Source organism: Prunus avium, chromosome 1 (genome assembly GCF_965620075.1).
Source record: "Prunus avium chromosome 1, drPruAviu1.hap1.1, whole genome shotgun sequence".
In the NCBI taxonomy this organism is placed as follows: domain Eukaryota; kingdom Viridiplantae; phylum Streptophyta; class Magnoliopsida; order Rosales; family Rosaceae; genus Prunus; species Prunus avium.
The window spans coordinates 19,801,840-19,823,444 of record NC_142284.1 but is presented as its reverse complement, the minus strand read 5'-3'; the positions used below and the strand labels follow the sequence as shown (position 1 = coordinate 19,823,444).

General features: G+C 36.3%; 1 protein-coding gene across 2 annotated transcripts; it reads left to right on the top strand.

Annotated features, from left to right (window-relative positions):
• The first annotated feature begins 275 nt into the window (after positions 1 to 275).
• FPA (RNA binding protein) lies at positions 276 to 17,810 on the top strand. Of its 2 annotated transcripts, none has more exons than XM_021969238.2 (6): positions 276 to 743; positions 4,977 to 5,222; positions 5,725 to 5,802; positions 6,106 to 7,094; positions 8,132 to 9,531; positions 17,563 to 17,810. In XM_021969238.2, the coding sequence occupies exons 1-5, from the start codon at positions 468 to 470 to the stop codon at positions 9,510 to 9,512; spliced, it is 2,970 nt and encodes a 989-aa protein (XP_021824930.1). In that variant the 5' UTR covers positions 276 to 467; the 3' UTR covers positions 9,513 to 9,531; positions 17,563 to 17,810. The 2 variants fall into 2 exon arrangements, with proteins under 2 accessions (XP_021824930.1, XP_021824931.1); XM_021969239.2 differs by lacking the exon at positions 17,563 to 17,810 and adding an exon at positions 10,948 to 15,145.
• Positions 17,811 to 21,605: the final 3,795 nt, after the last annotated feature.

Here is a 21,605-nt window from a genome sequence, read left to right as displayed (position 1 = left end):
AAAACTAAATTTGTTCTTGAATTGCTCTAAATTGAAAAATATAAAAATAAAACTAATGAAATTGAAAACGATAACAATAAAATTGAAAAATTGAAACTACCTTTGGACCAAAGTGGTAGAAAGAGGGAAATGACAAGGACCAAAAATAATGTTTTCCCTGAATTTAGGGGTATATTTGTCCTTTCATAATCATATGGATGGTAAGGGTATAGTTGTCATTTCAGTATTTTGTGGATGATCCCATAGATAAACGTCTCGGGGGATCCTTACGCACTTATTTCTCATCTTCTCTCTGTGATTAGAAAGAACCTCCCTAATTTAATCAAAATTTCTAGGGTTTCATCATAAAAAATCTCCCAAACCCTAACCCAAAAACATATATCCAGCAATTACTCAGTTTCCCCATATTCAATCCAGTCGCGTCTAGGGTTTCAATTCAGTTTTCAATTCAATTCAAATCAATCACAATGGCGCCTGCTGCCAAACCGAGTAAGCAAGGCACAGACGATTCGGAGACGCCGTCGAACAATCTCTGGGTCGGGAACTTAGCGAGTGACGTCACCGACTCTGAGCTCATGGACCTCTTTGCCCAGTACGGTGCGTTAGATAGCGTCACCACCTACTCGTCGCGGAGCTACGGCTTCGTGTTCTTCAAGCGTGTGGAGGACTCTGCGGCGGCCAAGGAGTCATTGCAAGGCGCCCTTCTGCGTGGAAACCCCATTAAGATTGAGTTTGCTCGACCGGTTCGTATTGATCTTTGTGCTTCGTTAGGCTTATTTGGTTGTTGTTTTTGTATGATAATTGATGTGGCATTGTGGTTGTTTGGATTTGGAACAAGAATTTTGGGTTTATTTGATTCGAAACCAATTGTGCCTATTATTATTAGTATCCTTATCATCATCCTATCATCATCTACGATCCAGTTTTCTGTGCCGTTGAATATCCAGTTTGTTTAGAGGCACAAACAACAATAATTTTAGACATGAACAAAATGAGATGTATATGTTAAACGTGAGTGAAGATGATATTCAGGTTTCTTAAGTTTTTAGACTGATATATGCACAGTTATGACTTAAGTAGAATTTGTTTTCACGGGATAGGTTCTTAGGCATCTTATTCTAGAGTGTTTAGAATCAATAATTTCGGTTCCAGTGTTTCTAAATGCTGGCAAATGACAATAGCTTTCAGGATGTGAAGAATATTTTTAATTTATCACAACTGATACAAAGGGTAAGATGAAAATTTACATTTATCATACATCCATTGCTAGGAAATAACGCACTGCAAACCCAAGGGTATTATGAGTTTCCCATCCTCCATTTCATGGGTGTCCATTCTATGTAAAGTTAAACCCTTCCCAAGATGTGTGTGCACCTAACAAATTCATAACCAACTGCGAAACAGACATTTGCAATTTAGGTCCCTGCAAATCATCAGATATAATTCCTAATATAATAAGTATTTTGCAGTAGCTTTTAGTATTTAATTGAAATCGTCTTTAATTTTTTTTTTTCCTGGGTAGTGAATTGATTTGAAATCTTATTGTTACCTTTGTAGCAGCATAACAAAATATTTATTCCTCAATGCACAACTCAAACTTGTTAGCCGATGTTAGTGAGTGCACAAAGCGGCGTTTCGAGTTCAACTTAACTGAAGCACCAAAAACTAATATCCGTGCACACACCAATCTCAATGAATAAATTATCGATTTCCAAACACAACAGAAGGAGTCCCGATAAACATTTCCAAGCTCCAAAACTGCAAAACAAACGCACAACTTTTCGTGTTTGTAGGTCTGTGTGAATCATCCAATATGACTCCTATATATTAAGTGGATGGCCGTAGCTTTTAGTAACATGATCATTTGATTTGAAATCCCCTTTTGGGATAGGAGATTGATTTGAATCTTAGTGTTAGCTGCACATCTTCTGTATAAAACCTTTTATACCTCAATGCACAACTCAAACTTGTTAGCCAATGTTAGCGAATGCAGAAAGGCGTTTTTCAATTTCAGCTTAACTTAAGTACCAGAATTAATATTTGTGCACACACCAGTCTCAGATGATTACTTATCAAGTATGAAGCCCACGCACAACAGAAGGAATCACATAACCATTTCCAAGCTCCAAAACCGCAAAACAAACACTACCTTAGTGTTGTAGGTCCCTGCGGATAATCAGTTATGATTCCTATATAAGAAGTAGATGGCTGTAGCTTTTAGTAACATCTGAAATCCTTTTCATTTTGATAAGAGAAATCTTAATTCTTTGTATCAGATTTGAAATCATTGTGTCACCCCCATCGTCTGTACAAGATATTTTACACCTTGCAGCACAATTAAAACTTGTTTACCAATTCAGTAAGTGCACAAAGCGTGATTCTATTTCAACTTAACTTTGGCACCAAAGTTAATATTTGTGTACACAACAATCTCAAAAGGTGACTAATCAGGGTTTGAGGTATGAACAAACCAGATCTGAAAATTCTAGTTTGATGGCTTGAGTTTACTTAACCTAAGCTTCACTGTCTACTTTTCCCACCCATATAACGTATATTTGAAATCCATCCAATTTATGATTTTAGTGTGAGAAGCTGACATGGAGCCCCTTAATTTTCAAAGGTTTGGTTTATGTGCACTTATTTATTTTTCCAAGCTCTTTGCTCAAAATGGATAGGAGAACAATTGTTCTGGAACAAAATGGCTCTGTAATTGTGGATGGTGGGGTACCTCTATTCTTCTTGTCTTGCAACAAAAAAATAGTTCCAAAACAAAATTCACAAAAAAGAATTTAAACAATGGTTAGGGATGACAACATAGTGAAACGGAGGTAGATATCCTCACTTATGTCCTTGTATTCCACTTAAGTCTTGGTAACACTTTATCTTACCCTTCTCCTATCGGCATCCTTTAAATCTCCATTATGTCTCACCTATTTTGTAAGTGTTGGTAGCAAATCAATGACAAATAAAAGGTTGTACGGGTTGCTTCTTATTTAGAATTGCTGCAACAATACTTAAAATGATAGAGGGGGACAAGGGAAGAGTGAAACCCTAGGCTGTTAGATATTTTTAATTATGAAATTATACAAGGCAATCAGATAATCATGTTAAGGGTGAGGCAAGGGAAATATATTCGATCCAACCTGGACTTGAATTTGGTAGACTAGAAGGCTTGAACTTCCCTCTCCTTCTATTGAGTTAATGTCTAAACTTCCCCCCTAGGATTAAGGGTGGGGTTGGCCACAATTGACCTGCTATGTTGTATTCTCAAACAAGGTACTAGGATGAGCCATTACGGCATTTGTAAGGGGGGTCATTGACTATAAATGTTTTTTTTTTTTGGATAGACGTGGCGAGAAATCCAAGGTTTGATTTGTAGGGATGGAAAATGGATGAACTGTGTAGCACCTTGTTTGGCTTGTTTGCCCTAGAAGAACAGGAAATTCCAAAGATTTGATATCTTGTAACATAACTCATTTAGACTTTCAAAACACTGATATCTCAACTGAAATAAATTGTTGAAAGATTGTTAGCCATAATATTTTAGTAATACTTTTACATCCCTAAAATGGCATTAGCCCGCTTGTGAAGGTCTAGCTTGAGTAAGGTAGTTCTCTGAGACCTTCCATTCGATTGATGGAGTTGGTTCCATACTGGTGTATGTCCACTACCTTATCAGAGAAATAATGTCCTATGACAATATTTACGCAAAATGAGCAGCCAATAATTTATTAAGTTTTGACCTGTCATTATGAGTTGTGGCAATTCTGATTGCTTGGAAAGAACAAATAATCGTTTGGTGAATATGAGACCCAGCTCGTCATTGAGTACTATATCCTTAACTTTAAGATTGTGTCTTGTTTGACTTTCTAGTTGTGTAATGAAGGTTATGTTAATGGTCCACTTGCTTAAGTTTTTTCTGTTCGCAGGCCTGCTTAGTTTTTCCCTTCTATCCAATGAAGTTAGCTCTCATTAATTATCCATTTGTCCCTTGAGGACTGCTAAAAAAGTATTTCAGAAAATTGGAGGAAGTAGATAACTCCTGCATGTGTTTTGCCTTTAAATATGTTAGTAAAAGGCCACTGGCTAGTATTGGTGACTTGGTCCTAGTAATGTGGGGTCTTGAGGGAGATGATTATCCTCTATAATTCTTCTATTATAGGTAACTGTAAAGAGTAGAACTTGTGCCCTTACGTTGACATCATGAGACTTACCATTGCATCAAATTTTTTACCTTCTGCTCTTACCTTTCAAATCATTAGGCCTAGGGATTTGTTTCCTTAACCTTCTCCATTCTCTTACTTAGTAGTGTGTGTCAATTTTTCTTTTACTTAATTGGATAAAGCCATTTGGGGTTGTAGTTCCTTCCCGTAGCTCAGTTTGTGGACCTTGTTTGGTCTCACTAGGTTGTGGTTGTCTTGAAAACACAAATTGGTGCAAAATAGTGTAAAACACTCCATTTGATTCTTTGCAAAACAGTAACATAAGCAATTTTCCTACTTGCTTCTATTGCCTTCTCAAAGGAAGGGAAGAGATGCAATATGTCAATCATATTGATTAGTTCTTTTCTTTCCCCATTTATTTGGTATTTGTATGTCTTTAGCTTTTCAAAGCATGAAATCTTGCCTGTGGTATTGGTTTGATTCTGCATGTTGTACTTCCTTGATAGCTGGCTCATGGATTACACTGAATGTGTTCTTTGCTATGCATGCATTATTCAGTATGTGATGACATAGCTTACTTCAAATTTTGATGCATTCACCTTTCCATTGTTTTTTTTCCTAATACTTCACAGAATGGTAATACATGTGATTTCTTCCTCTGCTTAGCAACTGTTATACAAAACAGATTTTTAATCTGAGATCACTTTATTTCACTTTTTGTTTATGTTTTCTCCCCGCCTTGAAATAATTTTTACAGACCTTCACATTCTAGAGGATCTAAAGTTTGTGGTTCTTACGGACTTCTGTTTACAGGCAAAACCTTGCAAGAATCTATGGGTAGGTGGAATTAGCCCATCTGTTTCGAAGGAAGAACTAGAAGAAGAATTTCTTAAGTTTGGAAAAGTGGAGGACTTCAAGTTCCTTAGAGACCGGAATACTGCATTTGTTGAATATTTTAGATTGGAGGATGCTTCCCATGCAATGAGAAACATGAATGGGAAGCGATTGGGTGGTGACCAGATACGTGTGGATTTTCTTCGGTCACAACCCTCAAGAAGAGTAAGTTTATTGTTTAGAGCTTCAATGGTATTTCTTAGGGACATATGATTGCTGTTATAGGAGTCCGTACGTTAGCAGGCACTGTTTTCAAGGACTCTTATTAGTGCTATAAGGACATGTGACATTCACTTCCACCTGAGTATCAATGCTAATGACGTTACAATTTACATGTATTGAGGGGATAGAAGAAATTTGCCTAACTTAAAAAGAGTGTAGTGTTTTTTATAGGGGTTAAACATTTTTGTGGAGATACTCATCGTGGTTGGTAAATCAATGATTTTAATATATATGGTAATTTTCCAAGGAAAGGAATAGTCAAACATCTATATCTATACACATACATGTTTGAATTTCGTTATAATTATATCACATATACATTAGTGTGTTGCAACATGTATTAATGCTTTTCCATGTGCATGGAAAACCCTCTATGTAGATCCTAGCTTCAGTTGCTTATTAAAGTGCTTAGTGTTAATAAACAACAAGTTTCTGGTTTGAACAGGAACAGTGGCCTGACTACAGAGACGGACAGTTTCTGTCCAGAAACATGGGACCCACTGATTCTCAAAAAAGACAACAGGTGAGTTATAAGCAAGCAGCATTTTAATAGATATGGTAAACTCTTACATTGTTGATTGTGTACTTTGTTGCTTCATGAGAATTATTCATTAATTGGCTATGTCACACGAGCTGCATCTCACCTCCAATATTGAACTTAAGTTATAGACTTTTATCTTTGGTATCCTCAGATCTGATTTATGGTTTCGTTGGTTACACTTGGATAGAAGATGGAAATCTGTATGTGAATTCTAAATGGCATTAAACTTCTCTACCTAACTTGTCAGTTGTGATAATTTTATCAATGTTTTGTATCATGTTGCAGTATTCTCAATCTGCTGGGGGACGAAAAGGTGACAGTCAACCGAGTAACGTTCTATGGATTGGCTATCCTCCTTCTGTTCAGATTGATGAACAAATGCTCCACAATGCAATGATTTTGTTTGGTGAGATTGAGAGGATTAAAAGTTTTCCTTCAAGGCACTACTCCTTTGTTGAATTCAGGAGTGTAGATGAAGCTCGGCGTGCCAAGGAAGGGTTGCAGGGCAGGCTTTTCAATGATCCTCGGATTACAATTATGTTCTCAAGCAGTGGGCTGGCCCCTGGTAAAGATTACTCTGGCCCTTATCCTGGAGGCAAAGGACCTAGAGCAGATATGTTATTCAATGAACAACCTCTTCGGCCTTTACAGATGGATATGTTTGGTCATAACCGTCCAATGATGTCTAATAACTATCCGGGAGCTCTACCACCAAGTGGCGTTCTTGGACCCAATGTCCCAATGAGGCCTTTAGGTCCTCAAGGTAGGTTTGACCTTTCAGGCCCAGAACTTAATGATTTGGTGTCGCTTCATAATTATCAAGATGGCAATTCCAAGAACCTGATGGGTCCAAACTGGAGGCGGCCATCTCCTCCCACACCTGGTGTCCTTTCTTCTCCTGCGCCTGGTATTAGGCCACACACTAGATCTGCATCTAGTGCATGGGATGTGTTGGATGTTAACCAATTTCAAAGGGAATCTAAACGATCGAGGATAGATAGTCCTTTGTCCATGGAGGACCCTCTGTATCCGTTGAGAAAGATGGATGATCATGGATTGGGGTTAGACTCATCTTATGGAATTGGTCCAGTAATAGATGGAGGTGCTTCTGGTCCATCTATGAATGGCCAAGGGATTAGTCCAGCTGGTGCAAGGGTCTCAGTTGGAGGGCCTCCTGATAATGATTATATATGGCGTGGAACTATTGCCAAGGGTGGAACACCTGTTTGTCATGCTCGCTGTGTCCCTATAGGAAAAGGGATAGGAAATGAGCTGTGAGTACAATTTTCCTTGTGTCTATGTTTCCTTTTTTTTCTTTTGGGGATATGTATAGCATACTTTATTGGTTCTACTTAATGCATGTGGAAAGCTTTTACTATGCTAGGGAATTTTTTATAAAGTATATTCTTAACTTACCAAGACTATGAAATCATGGTGCTGGATCCATGCAATATCAACTTTGACATGATTATATTGGCAATCATTTTTATTCATCCAGTTATAGATGCTTAGTATGAAAACTAACATATGCATTTTAACTGTTATTCTTTTTCTTTTTTAATTTTTCTTGAAATTTGAAAGATGGATGTTCAAAATGTGTGCTTTGAAAGAGGGTCTAGGTGATCTCGATAGAATGACTTACTGCCCACTTCATAAACATAATATTGTTATATTGAGGGGGCTATTATTGTCCAAATGCATGTTTTATGACTTTCCCCTTTTTGTATGTAGAGTAGATATAGATATGGAACACTTTCCTTTTCAACTTAATAAGACAATTCACATATAAGGGTTACTATAGTCATCTGATTCATGGGAAAAGGTTATGTGATTATTTATTTGTATAATAATCCTTCCCTTTGCAGCTTTATCTATCCCCTTCTTTAAGGTTCTACGAGTTTCCAGTTTCAGACTATCTCCCACCCTGTAGAAATGATCTTTGAGTTCACTCACAATCACACGATGCATATGTATTTGAGTTCATTAATAGATAATTATATATATGTGTATAAATAAACCTAATAACTTGGTTAGACTGTACTTCAAATCCTTGTTATTATTACTAAAAAGCACTGAACTGCATTCAGATGCTGCACAGAGAATTGCAATTTTCATCCTTTCTTCCTTTTCCACCTAGCTGTGTATTTGTTATTGTTTTCCTGACTCAAATTTTGGACTACACAACTATTTGTTACGTTACTTTGTTTCTTTTTTGTGTGGATTTTTTTTGAAAATATAACTTACTTCCACCTATCTTTTAGTGTGACCATTATCTTAATTGTATTTAATGTGATTGTTTTCTGTTTTGCAGTCCCGAAATTGTTAATTGTTCAGCTAGAACTGGACTGGATATGCTCACAAAACACTACGCTGAGGCCATTGGGTTTGACATCGTTTTCTTCTTGCCAGATAGTGAAGATGATTTTGCTTCCTACACTGAATTCCTTCGTTATCTTGGTGCCAAAAATCGTGCTGGTGTTGCCAAGTTTGATGATGGGATGACCTTATTTTTGGTACCTCCTTCAGATTTCTTGAAGAATGTTTTGAAAGTTGCAGGCCCTGAACGTCTGTATGGTGTGGTTCTCAAGTTTCCACAACAAGTTCCTAGTACTGTTTCTATGCACCAACAAATGCAGCCCATGCCACCTTCACAGTTCATAGATAGACAGCAGATTCTTTCTTCACAAGCTGAGTATAGTGCAATCCCATCGAAGGAGGAACATATTTTGCCAATGAATTATAACAGGGTTTTGCATGAGGACTCGAAGCTTTCTGCAAAACCACCATTTCCACCTACTAGTGAGCCCTCTGGACTGCAGCCCCAAGACTATGCTTCTAGTAATAGTGCTGCAGTATCACAAGCTGGAGTTACATTAACTCCTGAACTTATTGCCACTCTGGCGACTTTACTGCCTGGAAATGCACAGTCGTCTGGTCCAGAAAGTGCTAAGATATCAGTATCCTCAGCAGCTAGGCCTTCATTTCCTGCATTTGCAACTAATAAAGCATCCTCTCCTGGATGGAAACAAGATCAACAAAATTTTGATCATACCGGTAATGCGTTGCAACAGTTAGGTAGTCAATTTAATCCGCATGACCAAAATCTTTCGCAGTACCAGCCATATCCGTCTGTTCCAAACAGTTCAAACCACTCTAACCCGCTGGTCCTCGGTAGCACCCAATTCCCAGACTCTTCTGTCAGTCTGCCCCTACATGCTGCAAGTTCATCCAGACCTTTGAGTAATTTTACGATCCCTTCTCAAGGTGGACAAGTTACTGGATCCTCGCATCTCAACCAGCAGTATCTGGCTGAAGCTCCTCTTGGAACTCAGAAAGGCTTTTTAGCACATGGAACAGATGCCTCTGGGTTGTACAGTTCACCTGTTTCTCAGCACCACAATAATTCTGTGACCTTTTCTGGTCAGACTTATGGTGCTAATTCACAGTCTCAGACCTTAGTCCCATTAGTGTCTGAAAAGGTGAACACAGAATACCCAAATCAAATGCAGCAGCTTCAGTCTGCACTTCTTGGTGCTGGTCAGAGCGCTCCAGATGGTGAGGCTGACAAAAATCACCGGTATCAGTCTACACTCCAATTTGCTGCTAACCTCCTCCTCCAGTTACAGCAGCAACAACAGCAGCAGCAGCAAATGGGTAGTCAATCTGGGCGAGGATCTGGAAGTCAACAGTGACAATTATTACTCCATATAGGTATTTTTCCGTTTCTATGACATATACTGTTGAATGAATGTGTTCCTTCTAGAGGAAAATACACCAAAAAGTATGGTTAGTTGGCTAATCTATGTGCTTGCTTTTTTTTTTCTTTGCATATGGTGAAGTTTATGTGCTAGTATTTGCTTTCTATGAATTGATGCCATAGGTTTAGCACATCTTTCCTAGGGTGATTGAACAACATGTGATGTGACATTTTTGGCTGCATAGGCTTGCTGCGAGTATGCATGTCAGCTGATTTGTTTGTATATTGCTTTACTTTTGAATGGATGTGCTACTTCGAGAGAAAAAACAAAACAAGTACGGTTAGTTGGCTAATCTATGTGCTTGTTTTTTTTTTTCTTTTTAAATTTTTTTTTATTTATAGCAAATGTGAGACTTATGTGCTAGTTTTCGTTTTCTGTTACTTCACGCAATAGGTTTAGCAACTCTTTCTTCTGGAGATTGAACTATAGATAGTGTCACATTGCATAGGCTTGCCGCAAGCATCTGCGTTCAGTCATTTGTTTGTGTCAATGGCTTTACTTTTGAATAAATGTGGTCTTCTAGAGAAAATACATCTATTTGGAGGTATGGTTAGTTAGCTAACGTATGTGGTTGTTTCTTTTCTTTGCATATGCTGCAACTTATGAGCGTGTGTTTGTTTTCCTTAATTAGTTCCATAGGTTTTAGCACATCTTTCCTAGGAAAATAGAACAATATATGGTGTGGCATTTCTGGTTGCTGCAAGATTATATGTGTTGAGAGATTTGTTTGTAGAATCCTGGTTCTGGTTTAATAAAAAACATTTTGAATATTGGAGTTGTTCAAGACTGTTCGTTCTTATCTAGATATCTATCTTCCTCTAAGGTATGGTGGTGATTTTGGTGGGTGAAATATATTGTACTTTGCTGCAAGGAGTGAAATGATCTCTAGAAATGTTTGAAATAATTGATTTTGTTCGTTTTTTTCCACTTTTAAAACGTTTTGGGCATATGCAACTACTCTTCTTAGGAAGTGCAATATTGTCTATACAGGATATTTACTATAAGTCTTGTTTACTTGGGCAATGCATCCTAGATATTTTTAATATGATTTCTGATTTAGAACAAAAAGAAAAAAAATCTATAGATGCCACTTTGAGAGTTTAACCAAGTTATCTCTTCTTTGTGCTCGCTTTGAGAATTTTGTCCTCATAGGTGATTGGAATGCCAAATTCAACCTTTCTTCTGTTGCCTTTTAATTAAAATATATACTTATAAATTATGACCCATACTTCGATTCAAGGAATGAACAATCTTGGTGTTAGATCAATATTTTTATAAATATACGTTAAGCGATGTATGTTAAAATTTGTTGAATGTAATATGATTTTGTTACATTAATTTTGTAATAAATGCATGTTATTGGTTATAGCTTAAAGGGTGAGGGAATTTATCTCCAATTATAAGTGCACAGCCATAGCAGTTTCTCAACTCTTGGATACAGCTATGGAACAGCAAAAGCAGAAGTAGAAGTTACAGTTATGCTTTTCAACAAATGCCCTTTGAGCAACATTTGCAGAGATGAAATCAAAGCCCTCGGTCAAAAACTTTACTCAGTGCAATTATAGTTCTGCGCCATGATGGCTTTTAAGTTATTCTAATTTTATCTTATTGAAAGTTGTAAATGAATTTCGTACAATTATAGAAAAATTGTTGAGCACCATAAGTAGTAAAAAATAATTTCAGATTTTAGTTTGTTAAAATTATAATAGATGATAAATATGAATTTTCATTCTAAGGCGAATTTTTTAATCCATAGGATTGAAGATCATAACAAAAAGTTTTACTGAAAGAAAGTTCCCTAGGGATCCTTTTCTATTCAGTCAAAAAGTTGTCTTTTCTGCACTTTCGAATATGCATACTTTGTTTGAACTGTAATTTCTGGCCAAGCTATAATGTTAGTTTGGGATAAAGATTAATAATAAAGAAAATACTTACCTTTATCTTGTTTCATACACACTTTTTTAAAAATTTTATTTTTGGGGTGGGGGTTCATTCAATCTTAATTTTTTTCAGATAAGGGGTCACCTTTAGATAGAACCTATCATCTCCTTCCTTAATTCATATGAGTGAATTTATTATTAGTTCATGTGAGTAGTTTTATTATTAGACTAGCAAAGAGGTAGACAGGATATACATATATATAGACTTGGACAATGACCAAACATTGTTCTCTAAAAAATGATTTTTCATATTAGTTCCTTTTGAAGAAAAAAAAAAAGTACTTGTGGAGCATGTGGTTTGAATGGAGTTGTTAAAATTTGTTGGTAGAAATGTTTTCAAAAAATGGTTGTATTATTTAATTTATTCAGTATTTGATTCTTGTTACTTTTACTAATACAAAGAATCTATGGAACTTGAGGTCATGGACCACACAAGCTGTCCCATAACAGTAGAACCTGACTTGAAGTTAACGAGTTTAGGTTGACCATTGCTTGATAGGAACACAAATATGGCACGACCCCTAACACGAATAATAGCCGTGTTTAGTTAATGCCAAACATGAGTAGCCCAATTTTGGCATGATAAGCACATTTAACTAGTATTATATAAAGGAAATCATTCGATTTTCCCATTTTTTAGTATTCAATATATGATTTGTCGTATAATTTAGGCTTAGTTTTTATGAGTTTGTTAGTAGCATGATTAAGTAGATTGTTCTTTTACAGGTAATGTATAAGTGATAGATTTGATTTAGCAATAAGGGAAACTTAGTTATAAGTTTTTAGTTCACCTTATAAATGGGTCAACCTGAATATGTTACCATTAAAAATGAGTTGCATTAGTGTTGAGAGTTGAGTCATTTGTCAGATTAATTAAATGGGTTGGGTTAGGGTTGACTAGTATATTATAAACCAGTTGTATTAGTGTTGAGTGTTGAGTCATTTGACAGATTAATTAAATGGGTCGGGATAGGGTTGACTAGAAGTCAACGTGAACACGTCCCCCTACCACGAATTGCCACCCTTAGTTACATTAACCCTTATTCCATCTAGTTTGGATCCCGATGAATTACACCTTAATGAAGTGAGTGAATGCGATAGTTGCTCAAGTATTCAATCTCTCTTTTTTCTTAAGGAATGCTTTTAGCTAAACTAACTCTTAGAATGAATCCTCCCATTGGATGACACTTAACCATGACCAAGACAGTTGGAGCCACTCGAGCCCACTTATGGAAATGTGGTATATGCGTATGGCTCCAGCCAGAAGGTTAATTGAAGTAATATATCTCTTGTAGAACTAGCACTAATGGATATATTCCAAGTTATTTTCGCCCTTCTAATTCGCACTTGAGATCATATTCACTTTTACTTTTCAACACTCATGCCCTTTATCACTATTTGAACTTCTATGTTCATGATTTGACTTTATTTTTCTAAAAATGATTTTGACAAAATTAATGTTGCCAAGTATGTTGTGGAACTCTTGGATTTTTCAAGCATACGGAGATAGATAAACAATAAATGCCTTTTATATGCATTTTTTAAAATAAAAAAAGGTCTCCTATATGCCAACATGAATGTCATGTATTACATCAGAGTTCTGCATTTATTTATGTTAATTAATGATGAAATCTTCGATTTCTAATTTTCTACCAATTCAGAAACACTTTTGTGGTCGTTGTGTGTTTTTGGTTGTTTTCTAATTTGGAACATTTAACTTTCACGTAAGAAGAATCCTTCACTTAAGTAGTTTTATCCTTACTTCGGAACAAATTAGGTTTTTTCTTTTCCCATCATGTGTCTTTCCTTTTTTCTCTTTCAATTCTTCCTTATATTTGTAATTAGTGGAGAAAGTTAGATAAACAAGTTACAGGTAAGGAAGGGACTTCCATCAATAGAACTATGATTTTGGGCATGTGATAGGTTGTTTCTGAAAGTCGAGATGCATCGTACAACTGGACTCTTGCTTTGTAGAGTTACCAAAGTTCTCCACCTGCTCTGAACCAGTTATTTTGGCGATTCTGTTTTCCAAGCGTGGTTCCTAATATTTCGAACCAGGACTACCCCCAACATAATGCGTACGAGGAGCGTATCACATTCCCATACCCATTCCAGTATCCTACTAATCCGGGTACATACCTATTAGACAATAGGACATCGATTTTTGATGTTTGCAGTCTCATCTCTATGATGGAAGCCCTTCAATGATCATTTCTGTTAAGGTTAAGCCACGTAATGTAGAACACATTCATTTAAAATCATATATTGCTATTATTTGAATGTAAAATTGAAAATAGTTGTCACATCTGTTACGTTGTTTTGATTTTTTTTTGGGTGGGTTTATATAAATCTAGAATGATAGGAGGGGGAAGATATTCTATTTTGTACATCCTATGATTTTTTGAGAAGGATGTAAATTTTGTTGTATATCTTCACTTCAATGGTTGATTATTTTATTATTATTATTTTTTCAACTGGGTGGTTCCAGCTGCATGTGTGGCATTGCATTATTTTGTCAGAATGACAATTATTTGGAGTAAGTAATAGGGGTTTGGTGTTGGGAAGATGTGCAGTGGTGAATAGACAGATTTGAGGATGTGAGGGATGAGGAGGTGTGGAGAGGGTTCGTTTTTGGGCTTCTCTTTGGGTATTGGTGTTGTCAAAGTTTAGGAAGAGTTTTGCAACTATGTTACTTTGAAATTGATTTTGTAGGTTCTCGATGTCCTATTGTCTAATATAACAGTATTAATCTGAATTAGAACATTTAGGTATATGTTGTAATCGTAGCAATGAAATGCTTTTGTGTAAACTTGATTGTTTAATAAGCATTATGTTTCATAGCTCAGTAAGTTATTTTGTGGTGGGTTGTATGATCAAATTTTTGTATACAGTTGAGGATGCATAATTTGATATAAACTTTTTAGTTTTTATTATATTGTGGTTTCTGCATAAATTTGGACAGTATTGTTAATCTAGGACTCAAGTTGTTTTCTTGATGCAGCTGCATTGTCATTGCTAGTTTTATCTTTTCGAAAACATGTTTTTATTAGTTTTTTCTTTCTAAGAATACTTGTTTCATGTTTGGTCCATTGATTGTGTATATTACACTTGTTGATATATGTTGACACTTTTCTTGTGCTTAAGGTTACTTTGTTTTATTTATTTTTTATCCTTGTCTGCAACTATTAACTTATAATGTGCATTTGAAACTGCTTATGTTTTTTTGGCGGTAGTTTGTCTCATTAGTTTTGTGCTCCTGTTATTTTAGTGGATTGTTCTTTATATGTGATGACATGGTTTTCAGTTATAGCAATTATTATTGATTTGATAATTTATGCTGCTAAAGAGAGCACTATATTGAAGTGTGTTATCTTCTTTCTTTTTTCCCCATCAGTTTTCTTCTACCATGCATTACATGTTTATTTTATATTTGTAGCCTGAACTTGTTCTATTTAGTTTATATTTTTCTGGCCTTTCGAAGCGATGGTCTTTTGTGACTATTATCTGACTTTAGGGTAAGTCTTTTTCAACCTTATCGAATTGTAACTATGATATGTAATATGTTATGTAAGAGTTCTTCAGACATAATTTCATGAAAATTGCAATGCTTGGTAAATTAATAACCTCTATAGAGTTTTATCTTCCCCAACTAACATAACATCTGTTAAACCCATATGCTACTGGCATTTGAGAGATTTCCTTTGTTTCTTCCAATAGTTTTTATTAAGAGTAAATTGTGAGTAATGTCAAAATCTTATATGAATTAAAATCCTTCTATTTCCATCTCTCCCTTTCCTTTTTTCTTAAGGTCGAAAAATGGGATGAGATTGTCAAACTTTTAATGACGCATTTTGATATTTTAATGTAAGCGTTCATTTGTAGCACTAGTCTAGAATAAGGGGAGGGGAAACAAAATTTAGAGAAGAGTATAAACCATGCTGAATCATATTGCACTTTGGGTTTAGAGATCAATTCCGAAAACTACTGAGAACCTTTTATAGATAGTTTCCTGATATACTGTCCTTAATAATTTCCTAATATGTAATTTATGTACAATCTACAAAAGGAGAGCATTCCAGTATTCCTGGTATAGGCATGGGAATGGTCAACTATCTGCTATTTAGATTATAGTGACCTCCTAAACTAAAGACTCAGTATAATTTACATCATGAAACGAAAGAACACAGAGGTTAGAAATTTGGTACCTCTCTTGTTTTCCCCATTGCACTTGTGAGGTTGCAACCCAGTGGTTTAAGGGAAAGCTATTTCGTGATGAAAGGAAAAAGAAAATAAGATGGCCGAGTACTTTTGTGTGAGAAAGAAAAACACGTCTTATCTTCCGTCAATCTTTTAGAGTTATCTGATAAATTATGATGACCATGTACTGGTATTTATAGAAAATGTAAATATAGGCACCTATGAAAATACAGAACCTGGAGGAAAAAATGCAACTAGGGCAAAGGAGCAATAGTATAAATATATAAACTAGGGTAAAATTTCATTATCCCCGGCATACTTACATAATCAGCTCCATCTGATTCTGTGTCGCGTCTTGTTAGATTAATTATGTTAAACTAAAATTACCTGTTGTTGGTCTTAATTTAGCACATCTATATAAACATATGAAGCAACTGACAGCATGGTTCTTTAGAAAAAGAGAAAATGGTAATAAGAAACAAATACAAATCAAATGTGTTAGAAATTGGGTGTATAGTCTTTTTGAAGTTACACTGGCGAATTGTGGCAACTATGCAAATCGTTTTGTTTCTTCTTTTTCCCAATGAAGTTCGTATAGGGCGCCATGCTTATTTTGCCTTCTGGTTTGAGTGAAAATTATACATATGCCATCCCGAGAACGTTGAATATGAATCGTTTAGTAGTAATTGTTGAATATCTGACATGTTGAAGTAAAACCTAGTCTATCCAAGCAGAAACTTTTCTAAATTGTGCTTTGTGGGAGTTGCATTAGTGCTTGGATTTGCTGGAAACATTTTTTTCCCCCCTGTTAAACTGCAAGTGAGGTCAAGGATTGTTGGATTTTTGTTGGAGATGAGAACATGATGATTCTATAAAATGATTAAATATAAATGGGGAACAAACATAGACAAGCGTGGAAATTGATCAATTCTTTCATGCGCAAATTTTGATGGATCATTCTGCCTTATGCCTTTTGCCTGATAGGTAAAGTTATTCATTTGTGAAGTGCAATAAAACTGGATTTTGCAATTTCAACTACCAGCTGAAGCAACAAATAGAAAACTGTTCATTCTGGATCGATTTCTGTTTGAAAAGAATTTAATTTTCTTTGCGTTTGATCAGGGGTTTCATTATTATTTTATTTTTTTGTTATAAGTCCGTTGAGATTATTGTGCCGTACAATTCATGGAGCCTTTTTAACGTCACCATTGATTTGTTCCATGGCTCCCAATGCGACCAACATTTACAATTTTGTAGCTTCCTCAAAAAAATCGCAAATGCTCCGACTTGTCTTCTGTTGTATGGAGGCAAGATAGCCGAAGGCTTCCTTATCGTATGGGTGATATAATTTTTTCTTCTTTTTTCTTTTTCTTTTTCTGGTACAAAGTGGCGGCGAAGACCGGAATTTTATCCTTGGATGTGGGTGTGATTGTCAATTTTTAAGCGGCAAAATAGGTGGGATAAGTAAGTGGAGGAATAACCCATAGTATTTATTATATTAGTGATATAAGTGATTTTGAGGGAAAGGAAACTCGAACATAGAACCTTAGGTATAGAGATAATTGCTCTTAATCACTTGAACTACAAGCCCTTGTCATAATCAACTGTGACGTAATTAGTTGGGTCACCATTAAATACGCTAAAAGTTGCAAATGTAGCAAAATGTTTTACATTAGATTACTCAATTTCATTTGCTGGGTTGATTGATTTGTTAACAAGTGCTTTGAATTAAGAGTTTAATAAGAGCGATAATTATTATAGCAATATAAAATTAAGATAAAAAGATGTTTTGTTTTATTATTTTCCGTACTTGACCAGCCTTTTATATTTCCAATCAAAACCTGTAGGTATTTTGGAAACTCGATCGAGGAGATACATCGACAATCAGTTTAAGGGTCTGGTTGGAACGACTTGCTTGATCCCATGGTCAACCACTCAAGAGGTTCAACTTATTAATTTCAGTTTTTGGAGAAGATATAAATAATTACAATGGTATCCTCCGAGTTTTTTGTATTTCTTTTTTTGTTTTTGTTTTTGTTTGTATAAAATAAAAATAAAAATTTAGAATGTAGTTAAATTGTTAGTCTCATCTCAACCCTCTTTGTTCATAATCTCAGTTTCTATTCAGTTTTTGAAGAGGCTCAAGCAACCTGTGAGTTGATGGATAACAAGTTCTCTCCTTTTCAAGTAGACCGAAGAATTACTGTTCTTGAAAACCCAGCCTAGAATGTGAACACTTAAAAGAATTACTGTTCTTGGAAAAAAAAAAAACAAAAAACAAAATTAGCTAGAGCAAATCAATCACCACTAAGCAGTAATAAGCGTTTTTCAAGCAGCCGTTGTAAATGTTTCACCGCCATAAACATCTTTAAAGCATAAACATTCCATGGCCGCAAGCATAAACATTTCACGACCTGTGAAAGAAAGATAAAATAATTATGAGAAGTGAAGGCATTGGATTCATCGAAAAGGAGTTGTTTTACAGCGGTGAACATGGCAGAGCGTGATGGATTAACAATCATGGACAATGAAATTGTTTGGTTCGATTTGAATTTGACAAAAATCACCGATCATATCGGACCAAATTAAACCAATTTTGAACTGTTTGGGCCCAAGCCTAATCCTTTTTTCTTTTGAATGTTTTCAACTTCGTTAGCTTAATTATGACCCAAAATAAAATAAAATAAAGATAAAAAGTTACTTTTGGTTCTTGTGGTTTATTACCTTTACCACTAAGGTTCTTTTGGTTTCAATTTTATCACTTTTGCTCATGTGGTTTCAATTTGAAGCAATTTAAGGACAATGCTCAATTTCTATCAAAAAATTTTAAGAGCTAACATCATTTTACCCATTGAAGGTTTGGGTTATTCTTGAAATGGGCCACAGGGTTTTAATTTTGTCAATTTACGCCCTAATGTTTTAACGGTGGCATTTGACAGTGGCAGAGGAGATTGGGGCTGATCAAATGGCAATTAATTGAAGAAAGGCTGGTTGGTTGGAACACTAGAGATGTCCGTCGGCGGGGGAGGTGGAATCGACAGCAACTCGATCTCAATTTCATGGGGAAACGTCTTGGAAAACAAATTTGTTGCGAGCGTCCCAAATTTTCCAGCAAATCAGTAAGGCTTTAGTCCGAGGCATCACTAGTGGATGTACTGGAGAGGGTAGATAACCAAGAAACACCATCAAAATCCTGTGGGATAGATACTGGGAGGAGTGAGGTACATCTCCAGATGCGTATAAAAAAATTGCACTTGAAAAATATATGATTGATAGTTTCACTTTGATTTTTGCATAATGGACACCCAGGGTTAACATGAGGAAAAAATCTGTGCAAATGACTTCTCACTTAGAGTCTCTTTTTGATAAATAACAAGAAAAAAGCTTCACCTTAGGAGGCATAGTGATCCTCCACATTTTCTTTAGGAGATCTGCTTTAGTAAGAATTCTCTCACAAATATCTTCATCAACAACTTCCAGCAGTTTATCTCTGTTCCAAGTCTGATTTGGTATGAAATTTGAAACTAGAACATTATGATCAATAAAATTTCTCTGCATATCAGAAAACAACTCAATAAGGGGGAAAGGGAAAACCCAATGGGCAGCCCATAAAGGAATAGAAAGATCATTACCCACTGTCCACCTCAAACCTTTAGAAAGAACAAACGAGCATATAAGATAGCTTTCCAAGCAAGAGAATGAGAAACTTTCTTTTTGACTGAAAGAAAACAATCTTTTTTTAAATATTTTTTCGTTACAATTTGGGACCACCAATTGGAATTGTCAGTTAAGAAAATCCAACCAAGCTTAGCAAGAGCAACCTGATTAAAATGAGCAACAAAACGAACTCCAAGACCTCCCATAGGCTTAGGAAGGTAGATGTCTTTCCAGGAAACTAGGGGGATTTTATTCCCATTACCCCAGAAAAAAGGTCTGCTGCAGTTATTCATTGCCTTACTAACTTCCTTTGGACATTTAAAACAAGTAAGAGTGTGATTGGGGATCCTAGAGAGACTTGCCTTAATTAAAGTGAGTCTACCAGCTCTAGACAAGGTCTGAGCCTTCCAACCAGCAAACTTGTTGCGGATTCTTTCAATCATGAGTTTAGCGTTATCTAGGTCTTTCCAAAAAACAATGTTATGAGTGCCTAGATTCCAGCCTAATGTAGTTTTATGTTGAATTTGTAGGAGGTTAGAGAGAGTAATTATGGCTCTATTGTGAACATTAGTAGAGAAAAACACCGTTGATTTGTGTAAATCAATTTTTTGCTCATAGATTGTAGAGAAATTTTCAAGAAGATTGCTAATTGTAAGGGACTTTTTCTCCTGGCAGCAGCAAGTGGGCTGGGCTAGGCTGCTGCAAGGAGCAATCTGATGCAAGTATCCCCTTGTGTCTGAGTTCGAAGATTAAGCCCCAAGAACGTCTCGAAAGGGTAGTGAAACCTTAGGAAACTCCTTGGTTACCTTCACCAATGAAAATAGCAACAAATTACAGATAAATCTTCTAGCTTGGCATGAGAGGCTTATGGCATGGGAGCAAAATTTTCATGAGTTTAGCACTTAAAGAGAGAGCTGTGAGTTCCTATGGGAGACAGAGGTTCTAAGGAAAAGAGGAAGGGATTCTAAGAAGGTTTGACGAAGAGGGAGAAGGATAGTGAAGAATTATGGGTGACCTTAGCAGTTTCCGGCAGCTTGACAGTGACTCTGTCAAAACTTATATCAATATGCCAGAACAGGGGAAATAGGGGAAATGGGCAAGTATAGCACGAAAATTACTGAGTTTGCAGGTGAAAGAGGAAGCTTGCTCTCTGAAGGGTTGGGTTGATTTGTTGGGTAGAAGAGGCCCTATTTATAGCTGCTGGGAATTGTTCTTCTCCAAGAAACCCTAATGGTTCTTTTCCAATCTAGCCAAGCTTTCATCTTCCTTTCTTCTCCTCCCTCTTGACTTACCTTATAGTGGCAAAAATCAGCTCTGCCCAATCCCATAAAATCAAAGATTTTTGGGGGCTCAATGCTTCTTCCCGCGGCTGCTTCAGAGGAGAGCTTCTATTTTCACCCATCTTCTTTCTCTTCTTTCTTCCTCTTTCTATGGCCAAATCTACTGAAGGAAAGAAAATGGGTGTGCACGCTGGTTCAAGGGATGGCATCCTTCCCTGTGTGCCAATATCCCTTGGTCTCTTGAAGGCTTTCACTTGGAACTTACTCCTTAGCCTCCCAGCAGCCCTTGCACATGTGGATTCCCCAAGCTCTTTCGTGATATTGTCTTCCAGCTGAGTGCCAAGGCTTGTGCTGATTTTTATTCTAATTATATGGGCTTTTTAAGACAACCACATGATCTATCCAATGGATGAGATAACCTTATCAAATGTTGGGCTTTTTGGTTGGCTTATTCTAATTGGAGCAATGGGCTATTTTGGTTGGGCTACTCTAGTTGAAGCAATGTGCTATTTTCTCTCTTGTGCTTACCCACATTTGGGCCTAAGAAAATGGGCTTGAGTCCCGAGGCCCCAAGCGACCCGAGACTTCCATTTCTCGACCCATCGATGGGCCCCATGACAACTTGTTACCATCCATACCACAACCCACTCAAGCAAGCCTCAGGCATTCGAGTGGCTTGGGCCCACTTAAGCTTGTAGTGCGATTGGGTGTGAAATAATAATTTCCAGCTTGGTATGGCATGTCGCTTGGCATGGCATGTCGTTTGGCATGCTTTTAATTATGACGCTTGATAGGATAATTGGCATGGATTTGCAGAGCTAAATGCATCTTTATAATTTTAATCTCAATTTCTAGCATGACAGATTTTTTATTTGGCATGGCATGCAGGGTGTGGCTTGTGCATGGCAGACTTTCGTGTACTCCAAATCGGGTCTTTTTCCAATAATATATCA

Excerpts from the sequence above, each read along its gene's own strand:
- FPA (XM_021969238.2), top strand. The coding sequence starts at position 468 with ATGGCGCCTGCTGCCAAACCGAGTAAGCAAGGCACAGACGATTCGGAG. Across the intron at positions 5,223-5,724 it reads GGTCACAACCCTCAAGAAGA|GAACAGTGGCCTGACTACAG; the intron begins GTAAGTTTATTG and ends TGGTTTGAACAG. Across the intron at positions 5,803-6,105 it reads ATTCTCAAAAAAGACAACAG|TATTCTCAATCTGCTGGGGG; the intron begins GTGAGTTATAAG and ends ATCATGTTGCAG.